This window comes from Fukomys damarensis, unplaced genomic scaffold, assembly GCF_012274545.1.
Source record: "Fukomys damarensis isolate Sample0158 unplaced genomic scaffold, DMR_v1.0_HiC HiC_scaffold_13, whole genome shotgun sequence".
NCBI lineage: Eukaryota > Metazoa > Chordata > Mammalia > Rodentia > Bathyergidae > Fukomys > Fukomys damarensis.
Genome location: NW_022900925.1, coordinates 27,066,514 through 27,082,516, shown reverse-complemented (window position 1 = coordinate 27,082,516; position 16,003 = coordinate 27,066,514). Strand labels below are relative to the sequence as shown.

At 44.5% G+C, this 16,003-nt stretch overlaps 1 protein-coding gene across 1 annotated transcript; it reads left to right on the top strand.

Moving 5' to 3' along the window:
- The first annotated feature begins 6 nt into the window (after window positions 1–6).
- Window positions 7–13,877, top strand: LOC117285875 (ankyrin repeat and LEM domain-containing protein 1-like). The gene is made up of 3 exons (XM_033762950.1): window positions 7–688; window positions 4,605–4,770; window positions 13,627–13,877. The coding sequence occupies exons 1-3, from the start codon at window positions 528–530 to the stop codon at window positions 13,672–13,674; spliced, it is 375 nt and encodes a 124-aa protein (XP_033618841.1). The 5' UTR covers window positions 7–527; the 3' UTR covers window positions 13,675–13,877.
- The last annotated feature ends 2,126 nt before the right edge of the window (window positions 13,878–16,003 follow it).

Sequence of the window (16,003 nt, the reverse complement as noted above, 5' to 3'; positions counted from 1 at the left end):
CCTTAGCCTCCCACCTGTGCCCCTGCCGTACTCTTTACCGCTCCTTTCCCGGGTCTGGGTACCGAAGACGCGACAACCACCACGCCGCCCACCAAGCTGAGCTGTCCGTCTGGACGGGGTTCTTTCCTGCTTGGGTCGGTGGTCTAGACCCCATCCCAGCCCTACTGGCTTCGCTTCTATTTTCAGACGGCCTCTCTCTTAATTAAGTCCCTTAACTGCCCCGGCTCACCTCACATTTTAACTCAAATTTTTCTACTGTTAACGGTGAAATCCTCTGCTGCAGCGAATAAGCTGGTAGTGGGGATGAACCCAGGCAGGGCCTTCGGCGCCGAGCTAGTTAACGTGTTGTGTTGCCAACCCCTTTTACGGGCTTTCATTTCCTAGGCTGGCCTTGAGCTTGTGGGAGCCTCCTGTCTCGCTCGCCCGGAAGGCTCCGACTACACGGGACCACCGCGGCCGGCTGGGATGGCCTTGTATTTTACATCATCTGTGTGGAACCAAGGACAAGGCCTTCTCCTTCTCTGTCCATGTTTTGTTTTTCCGTTTTCTCTTTCTTTCTCTCGCTGTGCTGGAGTTTGAGCCGCGGGGCCTTGAATAGGCTGAGCAAGTACTCTACCGCCGAGCTACACCCCCAGCCAGTTCCCTTGTTTTCAATTTTGAGACAAAGTCTGCCCACATTGCCTGATTGGTAAGTGAAGTTTTAAGAGGTTTTATTTGGAAAGCTTTTGAACCTAGGGAAAGGAGGAAGCGTCACGGGGGCAATGGGATAAAATTAAATTTAAAAATAAAAAAAAAAAATTTTTTTTTTGAGTTAGGGTCTTGTTGTGTAGTTCTTCGTGGCCCTCATCTGAGTATGAGACCACGCTGGCCTTGGATTTGTGCTGATGATCCTCCTGCCTCAGCTTTCCAAGTGCTGGCTGAAATTACAGGTGGAGGCCAACACGCCCAGCATGGAGGTTTTAAATATTTATCAATGCTTCAAACTTGTGTTTCCCATTTCTGCCTGTCCACGAACAGCTTTCTTTTACTCACCGACCAGACGGCTAAGTTTTGTTTTTCTGTTTTTTGTTTTGTTTTGTTCTGTTTTTTTTTTTTGAGACAGGGTCTTTTCTCTGTAATTCAGGCTGACGTAGAATTCACTATGTAGCCCAGGGTGGCCTCGGACTTGGCAGTGATCCTCCTGCCTCAGCCTCCCAAGTGCTGGGATTACAGGCCTGGGGCATTACACTTGGGAAAGCATCTCAGTTTTAATGATAAATGACATACCATCCACGTCTCTTTCAAGTTCAAAGTCGCCCAACTTTGCCTTCAATTTCAAATACTTGCCTCACCACCTCTGTAGTTTAGATTAGAAACATTTGTTACCATGCTGGGTGACTTTAGTTTTAAATTTTACACCAGCAATTAAAAGTACAGCATAAAATTACTTCCCCATATAAAATTCCTCGTTCTTTTTCAGGAACTTTTTTGGTTTTTTGAAATAGAGTCTCTATGTAGTTCAGGCTGGCCTTCAATGGAATGTATAGCCTAGACTGACCTCAAACTAGTGGCAATTCTCCTGCCTCAGCCTCCAGAGTGCTACGACCACAGGTGTGCAGCACCATGCCCATCTAGGAACATTCTTGATATTTGGATTGATTCTATGTTTGGTTTTCAGGATTTATATATGTTGATGAAGTAAATTCCCCTCGGTAGACAGCACTTTCTCTGGTAGAATTATTGGGCTTTATGAAATTAGTTGATGTTCTGGTAGACACCTATGGATCAGATCTAAATCATTACGTACAATAACAGGAATGTCTAGAAATTGAAGAATGGATTTTGTTTGGTTTGGGGTTTTTTGGAGGGGTTGGTGTTGAGCCCTGGTCCTTCACAGTGAGCTACATCCACAGCCCTTTTTATTTTGAAATAGGGTTTGACCAAGTTGGTAAAGTGCCTATACTGGGCTCTCAGTTGAACTTGCTATCCTGATGCTGTAGCCTTTCTAGAGTGCTGGAATAACAGACACATGCCACCATTCGCTCTTAAAAGAAGTAGGGACACTAGGCATGGTGGCCCTCACCTGTAATCCTAGGAGGCTGAGGCAGGAGAATCGCTGTGAGTTTGAGGCCAACCTGAACTACATAGGGAGATCCTGTCTCAAAACAAAAAACAACAAAGGAGAGGTGAGCTGGATGTGGTGGCACACAGCTATGATCCCAGCACTGGGAGGCTGAGGTATAGGATCCACCCCCAAGTTAGAGGCCAGCCAGGGACAATGAGTTCTGAGTTAAAAGAGAACCTGTGCTAATTTATACCAATAAAGTACAGTTGTGTGTACTTCACATGTGCCCATGGTGAAAAATAATTTAAATGTCAATGAAATTTTTGTAAACAATTACATAAATTCACTGAAATGATTAAGTGAAGATGTTAATTGCTGACTCATTAACAGCACTGTTCACATATTTCTATTCCTGGGTTATAAATGTATCATGTACTCCATTTACTTAAGCAATTTAACATCTCCAAAACCAGGTTCGTCACCAGGAGGAATTAGTTTGTAAGAAAAGATGACTTCCCACTGGGGATTTAGCTCAGTGGTGCCACCACCTGCCTTGAAAGTGAAAGGTCCAGAGTTCAATCCCTGGTACCAAAAAAGAAAAGAAAAAAGGAAGGATGACTTCCTGACTTTTATAGTTCAGACTTAAAAGAATCTGAGTCCAGCAGTTGGCTCTGATTTAATATGCAAGAACAACACAGTGCAGAGAATTGACCAGATGTGAATCTTTTTTATGAAACACTTCGGCTCTTCCCAGGACCCTCCCAGGTACCATCTGTTCATTAATTACTGATTACAAGCACCATTGGCTTACTTCCACTCCTGGGTTAAAATTTATATCATGTATTCCATTTGCTTAAGTGATTTAACATCCCCACAACTAGGTTTCCAAGCTGTGATGCTGTTGAAAGGAAGTGTGAAATGACTTGTTTTCTCCTGTGGAAAAATTTCCAAGATGTGTTAGATGTAAAAATTTACATGAACAGCTTATGTAGCACATAATTTTTTTTAAAGTATTAAAGACTGAACCCAGGGCCTCATGAATGCTACACAACTGCTGTACCATGGAGCTATATCCCCAGCTCTTTTTAATTGTGTTGAGATAGTCTTGCTAAATTGTCTAGCCTGGCCTCAAACACAAATTTGTATTAGGGACTGAGGATGTAACTCAGTGATAGAGCATTGGCCTGATGTATGCAGGGCTCTGGGTTCAATCCAAAACAAAACAAAAACTAATTATACTAGTATTGCCTTTGAGCAAGAAACCTGGGCGTCTGTCTGGAGTTTAAAAGCACCACCCCCCCCAGTGGAATTGGAAAGTTGGAAAAGTATTGTTTTTTTCTAGTCATCATCCTTGTGCTCCAGTTCTTAATTCTTCTTCTGTTTTTTCCTTCTGTTTGTGTTTTGTTTAGATGATTTTTTTTTTTTTTTAAGACAGGGTTTTGCTGTGTGGCCCAGGTTAGTCTCATACTCACTGTGTAGCCCAGGCTGGCCTGAAAATTGCCATCCTGCCTCAGCCTCCAGAGAGGTAGGTGTGAGCTGCTGTGCCCTGGTTTTTGTTTCTCTTTCAATTTTTGGGAGAGAGTGCTCCAGGTCATTCTCATGTGCAACCAGGTTAGCTCGAGCTACATACCACATATTCCGCACACAATACAGCCTGTCCTTTTGTGGCCTCTATCATTTACTGGCATATTAGTCATGTTCTTGTTGCTGGGACAAGATACCCAACACACATAAGCTAAAGGAAGAGAGGTTTATTTGGCTCCATTTCCTATGGGTTCAGTCCGTGTTTGGATTGCAGAAGGCAGAAACAGCATGGTGGGAAGGCATGGTGGTTCCATTGAGAGAAAGCCGAAAGTGCATGGTGGAGGAAAGGTGCTTAGTCCATGGCAGCTAGGAAGCAGAGAAGTGAAGAGGCAGACAGGGAAACAGAACCTCTAGAGAAAGGCACACCCCAGTGACGCGCCTCTTTCAACCAGGCACTAATCAATGGATCAGTCCACAAGTGAGTATAGCGCTCCATCATCCAGTCACTTTCCAAAAGCCCTGTGTCAAACACAAGACTTTAGGGGACAGTCTAGATCTACGCCATAAAAGTATAACTGGTGAACTTTTCCCGGAAAGGTGATGCTGAGGGTTTCGGGGCCTCCTGCCACAGGATGGGGGTGGCGGTGAGAAGAGCACTAATCTCTGGTCCTCCTGTGCTCGATCAGCCTGACCCCTAGGAGCCTGTAGACGTGAAGGAAGCGTTTCAGGGCAGCCAGTATCACAGGGTAGTAGGGGAAGAACTCTGGGGTGTGGAATCAGACCCATCTCTCAGTGTGAACCTCAGCTTTGCACTTTTGATTCCTCATCTCGGCTGCGCAAGATGGTGCCGCCTTGACGGGCTGAGGTAAGGATAGAAAAAGGGATGTGTGTAAAGCTCCCGTTGGCAGAGGCCAGAGGTCTCTTCTAATCTTCATCACTAAAGGTTGCCATCGTGCCGGGGAGCCCTGTCTCTCTCCGTGGAGGGAAGGGGTGTTCCCATGGACACTCACTCTACCCATTCCCCTTTTGTCCGCAGCCGCTGCTTTGATGGCAGCACCCCTGTCCATGCAGCAGCATTTTCAGGCAGTCAGTGGATCCTCAGTAAACTACTGGATGCAGGGGGTGACCTGCGGCTTCATGACGAGAAGGGTCAAAACCCACAGACCTGGGCGTTGGCAGCTGGGAAGGATCGCAGCACCCCGGTAAGGGAGCCCCACTCTGCAGTCATGTCCAGTGGAGGAGCTCCGACCCGAGAGTCAGGATCCCATAGCTCGCAGCAGTCTTGGCACTGCATTGGACACACAGGCCCGCCTGGGTTAGAGCAAGTGAACCAGCTGTAAAACCTTGGGCAAATCTAGTGAATCTCTCTAGAACCTCAGCTTTGTCTTCTGTTAAGCAGCACGGTGGCGCAGGCCTCTCAGCACTCGGTGGAGCTCTGTGTGTTCAAGGCCAGCCTGGACTACATGCTATGTAGACATGACTTTGTCTCACACCAGCCCCTGCCCCACCAAAGAAAGTCATCTGTTGAGGGTGGAGAATGACAGTAGTGTCTGACGCATTTGCCCAGCCCTTGTCACCAGTCAGGTGTTGTTCCAAAACAGATTTTTTATGTGTTAACTTTCAACAGCCTCTCAGGTCAGTACAGTACTGTTATTGACCTCATTTTACACCTCAGGAAACATAAGCCCACTGACATTATGTAACCTGCCTGAGGCCACTCACGGACCCGTGTGATGTGTTTCAGTGAGGACTAAATAATAGGACAAATGTGAAAATATGGATTATGTGAAGTGCCAGCCCCTCTGTGCAATCTCCTTCTTGCCCTCTACTTCTATTACTCATTAGGCCTTGGGCCTTGGGCAAGTGATTTCACTCTTCTCTGCCTCAGTTTCCTCAGCTGTTGAAGGAGGGAGTTGGAGGCAGTCATGGACAAATCCTCTCCTTGTTCCATTTCTCTAAAGCCCCCTGGGCCCATTCTCTGCCCTTTGGGAAGTCTGCTGTCCTCGCACCATTCACCTTTGCACCCAATCCTGCATTTCCATCAAAGGCTGGTATGGCCAGCATTGGGTGTCTCCACCAGGTGTAGCGTACATGCTGCCAAAGGGAACATACTGCCAGGTGTTGCAGGTGGTGGAGTTCCTGGAGTGCTGTGCATATGTAAGGTTATCACTGCAGGGCTTTTTTTTTGGTTTTGTTTTTGGTACCAGGGATTGAACTCAGGTCCTTGTGCTTGCCAAGGTGGGCAGTGGAACCACTGAGCTAAATCCCTGGCCCAGGGCTTCTCTTTTTAATTAAAAAAATTTTGTTTGTTTGTTTTTTTGTTCCAGGGATCAAATTTGGGACCTTGTGCTTACAAAGCAGGTGGTGGAACCATTGAGCTAAATCCCTGGCCTCATTTTTAGGTGTTTTGAGATGGGTCTCAGTAAGTAGTTCAGGCTGGCCTTGAATTCACTGTGGAGCTCAGGCTGGCCTCAAACTTTCGGCAGTCCTGCTGCTTCAGCCTCCTGAGGGCTGAGATCACAGGTGTGTACCACCACACCCAGCAGGACTTGTTTTAAGACCTCAAGAAAACAGCTCCGCCCCCCCAGTGGCTTTTCAGTAGCTCACCTTGCTTTTGGGAAGTCCTCCTGTAAGGGTGGATACAACCTCAACGAACTGCAACACACAGCCCTACTTCCACGTAGGTGCCCTGTGTGGCATTGGCTATTGTGGTCTCCTTTACATTAGTGTCCACTGGAAACTGGGCCACCCCAAGAGGTAGGACTGGAAAGAGAAAATGAGGCTCTTGATATCAGATGGCCTGAAGAGCTTCCTTGGCTCTCTCCTTTCTCTTCCTGGAAAGTCAGAGGGAAATAAATGGGTATGAGGTCCAGGGGAATCAGGCCATAGGTAGCATAAGAGGAGCTTCCCAGGTCTGAGGGACCCAGCAGAAAACACCCAGTAAGGCAGCTGGTTGGCTTTTTTTTGTCATCTGAAATGGAGAGTGGTTCTTTACTAAAAAGTTTGCAGAAGTGCAGAAATGTTTAATATAAGGATTCCTGGGCAGCTTTAAGCTGGTTTAAGATAGTTGCTACCAAAGAAATATAATTGCTACCAGCTAAATATGCAGTCACTCTAATATCCTTTCAGCTCAAGGGGTGAGTCCCAGGCTTCTGTCCATGTTCAGGAATATTGGTACAAGGGAGTTATTTTAAGTTCTCCGACTGCATGTCTTTCTGTAACGAGGATGGCAGTATTATAGGGCAGCTAAGTTGGGTAGAAATAGAAATACTAGAGAGTGAGATAGGGCTGGGCCCTTGAGGGAGTCAGTGCACAAGATGAGAATACATTGCAACTATGGATGGAGGCACATCTGTCAAAGGCCAGGCCTCAAAAGAAAGATGATTGTATAAATTAGAATTATTTATCATATAAATGTGGGGTCCAAGATGACATTTTTAACCAGCACATGCACAATCATTGTTAGGTTGGATAATATAGAAATATTTTTTCCACAGGCTAGTGAAGTCAGTCAGGTTGGTGATGCCTGTCCATTAACCAACCATTTATATCTTTTTTTTTTTTTTTTTTTTTTTTTTATGATCAAGGCAGGCAAGCATCAGACTTTTAAAGCAAAAAACCACAATCGAAAGAGGGAAGTAGGTTTAACTACAAACGATTATGGGCTATAATCACAAAGGCAACCTTAATGGGTGATTAATGGGTGTGTACTAGGACAAAGAACTACAATTCTAGAAATTTAACTTCAGGAAGGAAATTTATCTCTAAAAATGGTTCCACTTAGCTCTAGATGGCAGCACTTCCACCAGCTCACAGGCCAGTGCCCAACAATTCCTCCTTTGTTTTTATAAATTTTAATGTTTCCCAAGGGTATGTCCCAGCCTGTCTTAGGTCGGGAGGAGCCACCAGAAGTCTTACCCGTCATAGGAAACACCAACAGTTTATGAAAGTGTTCCTGTCTTAGGTTGATCATCTGATTCTCCTCCTCTTACCCGTCATTGACTTACTGGACCCTCATTGAAGCTCTCTTTTTATCTGAGCGAGGTAAATACCCAAATTTTCGTGGGAGCCTTCCTTGAGGGCCATGAGTGCATGTAGGGTCTTGCGCTGTATATAGGCCTGTCTTTGTTTTTATCGGAACCAATATCTTATTCCTAACAACAGAATTAAAACAATACCTCCCATACAAACATATATCACAATCCAGGAAGGATCAAACAAGTTCTTTAAATTCTCCCAAATCCTATCAAGAAAAGCGGTATCCACTTCAAAAGGATTAACATGTATAGAGGATAACTTATAAATTTTCTTAGACAATTGCTGGGTCAAATTGAAATATTTAGCAGTCCAATGTTCATGAAAATTTTTTCGGAGCAATTTCCTTTCTAGACTGCCATTGCTAACTCTGATAGGTGTAACACAGAAATCAAATCTTGGATCACAAGCACTTTTAACCAATCTATATAGATGAATTTGTCCTTGAATTAACAATAGTCCCTCGTAAAAGTGACTGTTGACGTCTTCTTGAGCTTGCCAGGCACATGTAGACACTTTCACCAGCTGATTGATGGCATGAGCTTGTATGGCTGTCTGGGACAATGTAACAGTGGCGACGGCTGCAGAGGCAGCAGCACTGCAGCCACAGTAATAGCTGAAATTCCAAAGTCCCGTTTAGCTCTCATCATCAAGGCTATAGTATAATAATGCTGTTCGAGTTCCACAGGGATCCATTGGGCTAGAGGGACCCTTACTAGTCCTACATATCTATTAAAAGTTTTATTTCCCTACCAACACGAGGCCAAGAGACAAGTTACAGCTGAGCAGTTAAGGCAATTTGTGCATAGACAGGAGGGTTGTAATTAATCTGTTGATAGGTTCCTTCATAAGCACCTTCACCACATAACATTTCAAAATTAACATGACCCATATCGGCAAGAGCATTCTGGCGGGCAGTCTCTTTACAATTATCAAAAAAAAATTGCACTTCCATAAAAGAAAATCGCCCCCAATTAGGGTTGCTTTACAGACCATTTTCCAATCATTAGGAGTCATATAAGATAACTGCAATGATTCAACAATAGCCAGAGTGAATGCAGCATTTGTCCCACACTGAGCTGCGGCCATTTTTAATTCTTTAACCATTTTAAAATCTATAGGTCTATGTCCTCTTACCCTTTGTCCCTGGCCATCTAACTCCTCAACAACAGGATAGGCATAAGAACTAAGACTGCCTAAATTTTCTCCTTCCTTTTTGGCTTCCCTCAACACCTCTTGGAGCGGGGTAAGCTTATTAACTACTTCTCCTTTACACAATGGAGCCCTTTTATCAATTTTGATTATATCCTCTAGCCACCAGAGAAGTGATTGTTTTTCTTCAGCCAATTGAACTTTTTCTTAATTGTTCTACTTCCAAAGCCATATCCTTATTAGGATCCTTAAACTCCTTTTTAATCTCTAGAATAGGGGCAGTGGGTGGAGGGCGAGAAGTCAAAGCAGCTCCTAGAGCACAAGAGGCTCCACATTATCAAAGTCTCAGGTAAGAAAAACAAAGGCAGATAACTTTTCTGGGGGCCAAGTCTGGCTTAGCTGAGACCATGATAACTCACAAAGTTTTTAAGCATCTTTGGTTGCAGTTTTATCTTATAGTCCCCCATAAAATCTGTATCAAAATTTTGAATTATGCACTTGAGAACAGTTGGTTTAGTATTAGCATTTCCCATAACTATTAGATATTCCCTTGTCCGGTGATGCAAGACAAAGGATGGGGTGCTGTTCCAGTAAACAGCCTTGTTTATTCGCCTGGAGGGCTCTTTGAGCGCAAGCCACCCTCCCTTTCTTTTGATGTACAAAGGAGGCTACCGAGCTTGTTCCACTCACTCTCCTAACCAACTCTCTTTCATACACACAGTCACATAAGAAGTTAATACATTCCCTCCCTGGGTCCCCTTTTAAAGACAAACTAGGGAGCAGCCCAGGGGATCTCACCATTCAGACAGATGATTTTATTCATTTTCCTTCTTTCTGTTTTACTATTGATGAGCTGGCCTCTGCGTCCTAGAAAGGGAACCCAGGAAATCCTGAGGGCGCGCCTTTTCCCTTCCGAGGAGGCAGACAGTTGCTTGCTCCGGTGAGACTCGGGTTGACACAGGGAGCAAAGCTTTCCATGAGAGAATTTAACCCCGTAATCATCCTCCTGCTCAGGGGAAAAAAACAATTTTAAAATGACTGAGAAAGCAATCCAGCGGGGTGTTCTTGGAGCTGGATCTTCCCATCCCTGTTTCAAGGAAAACACAAAGTTAACACAAAACAGACAAGACACTGACAAGACAAACAGACGCCACAGAAAACAGCTTTGATTCTACTACCCGGAGTCCTCGTCAGGGCCGGGGTCAGAGGAGGCTTCCTGGCTTGTCAGCCACCTCCATCCTGACAGACAGTTGCAACTGGTTCAAAGCTTACCTCCGGAGGCTTTCAAAGGTCTATGTCTGAGAATCTCCTGCTGGATCCCACGACAGAGAAACTCGGCTGGATTTACAGTTCCCACTTGGGCATCTCGCTGGGGCCTCCAATATGTAAGATTTAAAGTCTCACTTCCACTCCACGGAGCCAAAAATGCCTCCACGATGCTGGGCCCTAACACCCAGCGAGGCTCTGGGAGCTTGACGGAGAAACGAGAAACCCAGGAAGGAACACACCAGGCTGGATGGTAAATAGACCTTTATTAGTCTGGCCAGATGGCACTCCCGGAGCCAGGTAGCTCAGAGAGGCCACCATTTATATCTTATAAAATTACATTAAGTTTTAAAAGAAAAAATGAGTATTTGCTAATGCTGAAGACAGGGAAGTCAGCTTAGATGAAGAACACATACCCAGTCTCTGGGTCAAATGAAACATCCAAATTGTATCCATCCAGGAGAACACACATGAAAGTGATGTCTCGCTTAGTGTTCTAGGCACAGACTCCTGCCTCTAGGAAACGGAACCTGAGACCCCATGTAAAGAACTGACTTCTGTGTGAGACCAGAAGGAGTTATTTCCTAAAGCCACAATATGTAAGGAACCAAAACACATTCAGTTTAAGGGAATCCCCTACTTCATGGCTCTCTCCCCCTACCCTAGGCCTTGTTATTTTTCATGTGTGTAAGGGAAGGAAGTACTTTCACTAATGTGTAAGTTGTTGTTGCACAATGGGTACAGGTGAGTTTCCTAAGTGTGTTGCAGATACAGAGGTAGAAATTTAGCCTTGTCTTTGCTGCGAAGGAAGACTGCCTAGTATTAGGTAGACCGCACAAATTTCTTGGGGACTTTGTTGCCCTCGGGCCCAGGGAAGGATTTTTTCCAAGCCATTACTTGCCTCTATCTCTGGAAGTGGTTTTTGTTGTTGTTGTTGTTGTTGTTTTTGTTGTTTTTTGCACAGGCTGAGAAGGGCTCCAACCACTTCCAATTTGCCCTTTGATCCCCCCTCTGTTCTCTTTAAAAGAATTGGAAAACAGTTGTTAAGGTCTCTTGATTATTGTTCTAATTCTGCTAGCATTGCTTCCTTCTTTAAACATGAGTGCTACAGCTGGAACCCCTTGTAGCTTGTGCTTTTGGAAACACATGCTGGAATTAGGAGTGTGAGTTTCTGAAGAAGGTAGGACCATGTGTTGGTAAGGGTGACTAGTCTGACCTGGTCAGTTGCCAGACAGCAGCCACCTTCTGAAAGGTCACCTTGGGCGACACCTTGAGAGGATACAGAAACCAAGGAGAGCCAGAGCGGTGCTGCACCTGTAATCCCAGCACTCAGGAGACTGAGGCAAGAGGTTTGCCAAGAGTTCGAGGCCAGCCTGGGCTACATAGTGAGACCCTGTCTCAAAAAAGAAAAAAGCAGGGCTGAGGATATAGCTCTGGTGGTGCTGCCGCCTGCCTCGCAGGCAACAAGGTCTCGAGTTTGATCCCCAGTACAAAAAAAAATTTTTAAAAAAAAGTAGGGATTAAAAGGGACACCTATTTTCCCCTTGTTGAAGATGGGAAGCTCAAAGTTAAATTTTCTTACTCCTTCGTAGTTTTTTTTTGTGTGTGTGTGGTACCAGGGATGGAACTCAGGTCCTTGCACTTGTGAAGCAGGAGATGGAACCACTGAGCTAAATCCCTGGCCTGTAATTTTTTTTTTTTTTTTAAGCAGGGTCTCACTATGTAGTTGAGGCTGACCTGGAACTCACTATGTAGCCCAGACTGGTCAAATTCACAGCAATCCTCCTGCCTCAGCCTCCCAAGTGCTGGGATTACAGGAGTGCTCCACCACACCCAGCCGTAAGCATTCTTTTTTTGTTTTTGTTTTTGTTTTGGTACTGGGAATTGATCTTGGGACCTTGTGCTTGCAAGACGGGCAGAAGCACTGGGCTAAATCCCTGGCCCCTATCATGCATTCTTTTTTGTTTTGTTTTGTTTTGTTTTTTTGAGACAGGGTCTCACTATGTAGTTGAGACTGACTTGGAGCACTATGTAGCCCAGGCTGGTCTTGAATTCACAGCGATCCTCCTGCCTCAGCCTCCCAAGTGCTGGGATTACAGGTGTGTGCCATCACGCCCGGCTGTAATGCATTCTTAAACACTAGAAATTGTCCAACCTTCACACATTGAGAAAGAGCTGTTCAATACTTTCCTGCACCCATCATAGTTTGCCAACTTTCTAGAGGCAAAATGGAACGCAGAGTTAAGTATTGATTACGATACTATTTCACAACTAGAATTGTACTGTGAGAGAGGAAAATGGGCAGAATTACCCTATGTTCAGACTTTATTTTTCAGTAAGAGATAATCCTTGTGTTCAAAATGTAAATGTAAGCCACAGGAAAAGCAGGCTTCTCTGGCCCTTAAGGCACAGATGTATCTACTGTTATTACGGAGTCTAAGGTTCCCCTCCTTTGCCCTTTAGATCCTAATGATGAGGTTTCCAAGACAACCTTTACACCTAGTATTACTGAGGCTGAGGTCCCCCTCCCTTGTCCTCCAGACTGTAAGGGTGAGGCTTCCAAGTCAACCTTAATTGAAGCTTCTGCTGGGCTGTATCCATCCCTGTCTGATCTTGTTCAAGCTTCTCAAGGACAATATCCCTTATAGGAGGTGGGTAGAGAATTTGGCTCTACCCATGTCCATGTGTCCTTTTGTCTGTGACCTCAAACAAGATCTGGGAAAGTTTCAGACAACCCTGCTATTAAGTACATTGAGGTATTTAGGGGACTTACTCAGACCTATGAACTAGACTGCAAAGATTTAATGTTATACTCTTAAATCAAACATTGATTTCTAACATCATTACAAGTTCCCATTATATTTGGAGATGAATATCATAATGCTTGTTTATTTTGCAGTACTGGGGATTGAACTCAGGACTTTGCACTTGCTAGGTAGATGCAGTACCACTGAGCTACATCCCTGGCCCATATTGTTAATTTTAGAAAGCCAGAGGACAGGCAGCCAGGAGAATGGCCAGTTCCTACTGGAGCCTAAGTAGTCTCTGCACAAGATCCCTCCTGGCCCAACAACCAGGTGGAAGATTACAATATGAAACATCTTAGGGCCAGGGAATTAGCTCAGTGGTTCCACCGCCTGCCTCACAAGCACAAGGATCCGAGGGCCCTGGTACCAAAAAAAAATCTTTAGTCATGTATTCTCAAAGGTCTAAGAATTAAGCCCTTCGATTATTTTAAATTGTGAGTTATTCATTAAGAGAAAGATGAGAACCCCTCTGCCTTCTTAGATCATTTACAAGAGGCATTGATGAAACATACATCCATCCTGGCTCCTGATTTGTTAGAAGGACAGATTCTTTTTTTTTTTTTTTTTTTTTTTTTTACGGGGGGATTGAACTCAGGATAGATTATTCTTAAAGACAAGTTTGTCACCCAGTCAGCCTAAGATACTAATTTTTGCGGGGGGTGGACAGGGCCTTGTTATGTAGTTCAGGCTGGCCTTGAAAGCCTCAGCTATTAGGAAAAAACCTATGAAAAAGATGGCATTTGCTTCAGAAAGCTTGATACTTTAATGATAATTACCTTCTCAATTTTTATAATTGAGACCAGGAAGAAGCCAAGGGAAGAAAACAAAGAGACCAAAAGAAAGTAGCTGCCTTGGTTGTGGCTATAAAAAGAATAGACTTCTTAAATCTGAGTTGTGGAGCTCCAAGAAGAGATCAACAACTAAATTCACTTACTACTGCTGCAAAAAGCCAGGCCACCTTAAGAGGGACTGTTATTAAAACATCTGTCATAGCCAGGTGTGGTGGCACATGCCTTTAGTCCCAGCACTCAGGAGGCTGAGGCAGGAGGATCACTGTAAGTTCAAGACCAGCCTGGGCTATGTAGTGAGTTCCAGGTCAGTCTCAACTACATAGTGAGACCCTGTTTCAAAAAACCAAAACAACAACAACAACAACAACAAAAAAACCCAAAAAACTGTCACAACAAGAGGGCCCCTGAGCCATGTCCCAGTTGCAAAGGTGACCACTGAAAATTGGACTGGCCCTTGGGACAGAGGTCTTAGGGATCAGACCCATCAGACCCATTTAACCAGCTGTTCCAGCAAGACTGAAGGGACCTAAGGCACTCTCTGCCTTCTTCATATGGCCAGACTGTCACCTCCACAGGGGAGCCTTGGATAATCATGACTATAGACAGGGATAAGAAACCAGCCTATCATCGGACACTGGCATGTGTCTCTCAGTCCTTTTCGACCCCTGCCTTTCTTCCAGCTGTCATACTTCAGTGAAAGGAGTCACTGAAGAGGTAGTAACTTGCTGTTTCTCACAACCCTTCCTTAGGCCTTCTCTTTTCCCATTTTTTAATTATGCCTGAAAGTCTAGTTCCCCTCCTGGGGAGAAAGATGTTATTTAAATACTGTAATATACATACACCCAAGTCAGATATGCTGCCTCCAACTTGTGAAGACAAATCCTGAAGTATGGGCAACTAAAGGCAAAGTAGAAAGAGCAATAAGAGCTTCCCTGGTGCAAATACATCTCAAAGATCGTATTTTTCCTCACTGGAGACATTACCCTATAATGAAGCTTTAAAAGTTTAAAAAGGACAAATTTAAAAAATGACTAGTGCCCGGGATTTAGCTCAGTGGTTCCACCACCTGCCTTGCAAACACAAAGTCCCAAGTTTGATCCCTGGTACCAAACTAAAAAAGGACTACTGCCTACAGTCTTGGGAGTTTAAAAAAATGGAGAGTAGAGCTTGGTATAGAACCTTAGATGGTAAATGAGGCCTTAATGCCGGTCCACCTGGGGCTGGGGATTTAGCTCAGTGGTGCTGCTGCCTGCCTCACAAGCACAAAGACAAGAGTTCGATCCCCGGTATAAAAAAAATCCACCTGGTGGGACCTAACCCATATACTCTCCTTTCTCAGATCCCAGAAGATGTTGGTTTTTCAGTGTTACATTTTAAAAATGTCTTCTTTTGTGTTCCTTTACATACACATTCTGTTTCCTTTTGATTTTTTTTTTTTTTTTTTTTTTTTTTTTTTTTTTTTTGGTACTGGGGATTGAACTCAGGACCTTGTGATTGGGAGGCAGGCATGGGCACCACTCTGAGCCAAATCTCCCTGGCTCTCCCATTTTCCTTTGGCCTTGGAAAATCCTCATTACCAAGCCTCTCAACTGATTTGGACTGTGCTTCCTCAAGGACTCAGAGATACTCATCATTTTTGGCAAGTGCTTTCCCCTGATTTGGCATGTTTTGAATTTTCCCAAGACACAGTCTGCGATATATAGATGACATACTGTTACATGCCCTCTCAGCAGAGTTCGCTAGCCAAGGCAGCCATGTCCTGCTGAGTTTTCCAGCAGATAGGGATTATAAGTTCTCTAGGTCTAAGGCACAACTTTGCAACCTTGAGGTAAACTACTTGGGCCTTGTCATACCTAAGAGAACCCAAAGGCTGGAGAAAGAATTAAACCAATATGTTCTTTCCTGCAGCCCCAAACAGCTAAAGAGATTCCTAGGAATGACAGGCTTTTGGTAAGATGACATGACCCCTCTATTAGCTTATAAAGGAGCCCAAAAGGCAGATCATCATATTTTAACTTGGAAACCTGATTCCCAAACTGTATTCCAGAAGCTTAAATAAGATCTTCTAAATGCCGCAGCACTGAGCCTACCAATGGGACAGGATTCCAATCTATATGGTGATAATATGCAGGGAGGGCATGGCTTTGGGAGTGCTTATGTAAGACCAAGGATCTGCTCAACAGCTTGTATGGTATCTGAGCCATGAATCAAGACACTGAAGCAAAGGGAGGGCCTGTGTGCCTTAATGCTGTGGTTCCCATAGCTCTCTTGGTACCAGAAGTGTCCAAACTGACTTTAGGCAAAGATCTTGAGATCACACCTCACAATGTGGCAGGCAGGGCTTCTTTTTTCCAAAGAGCATATGGCTAGCAGACAACTGACTT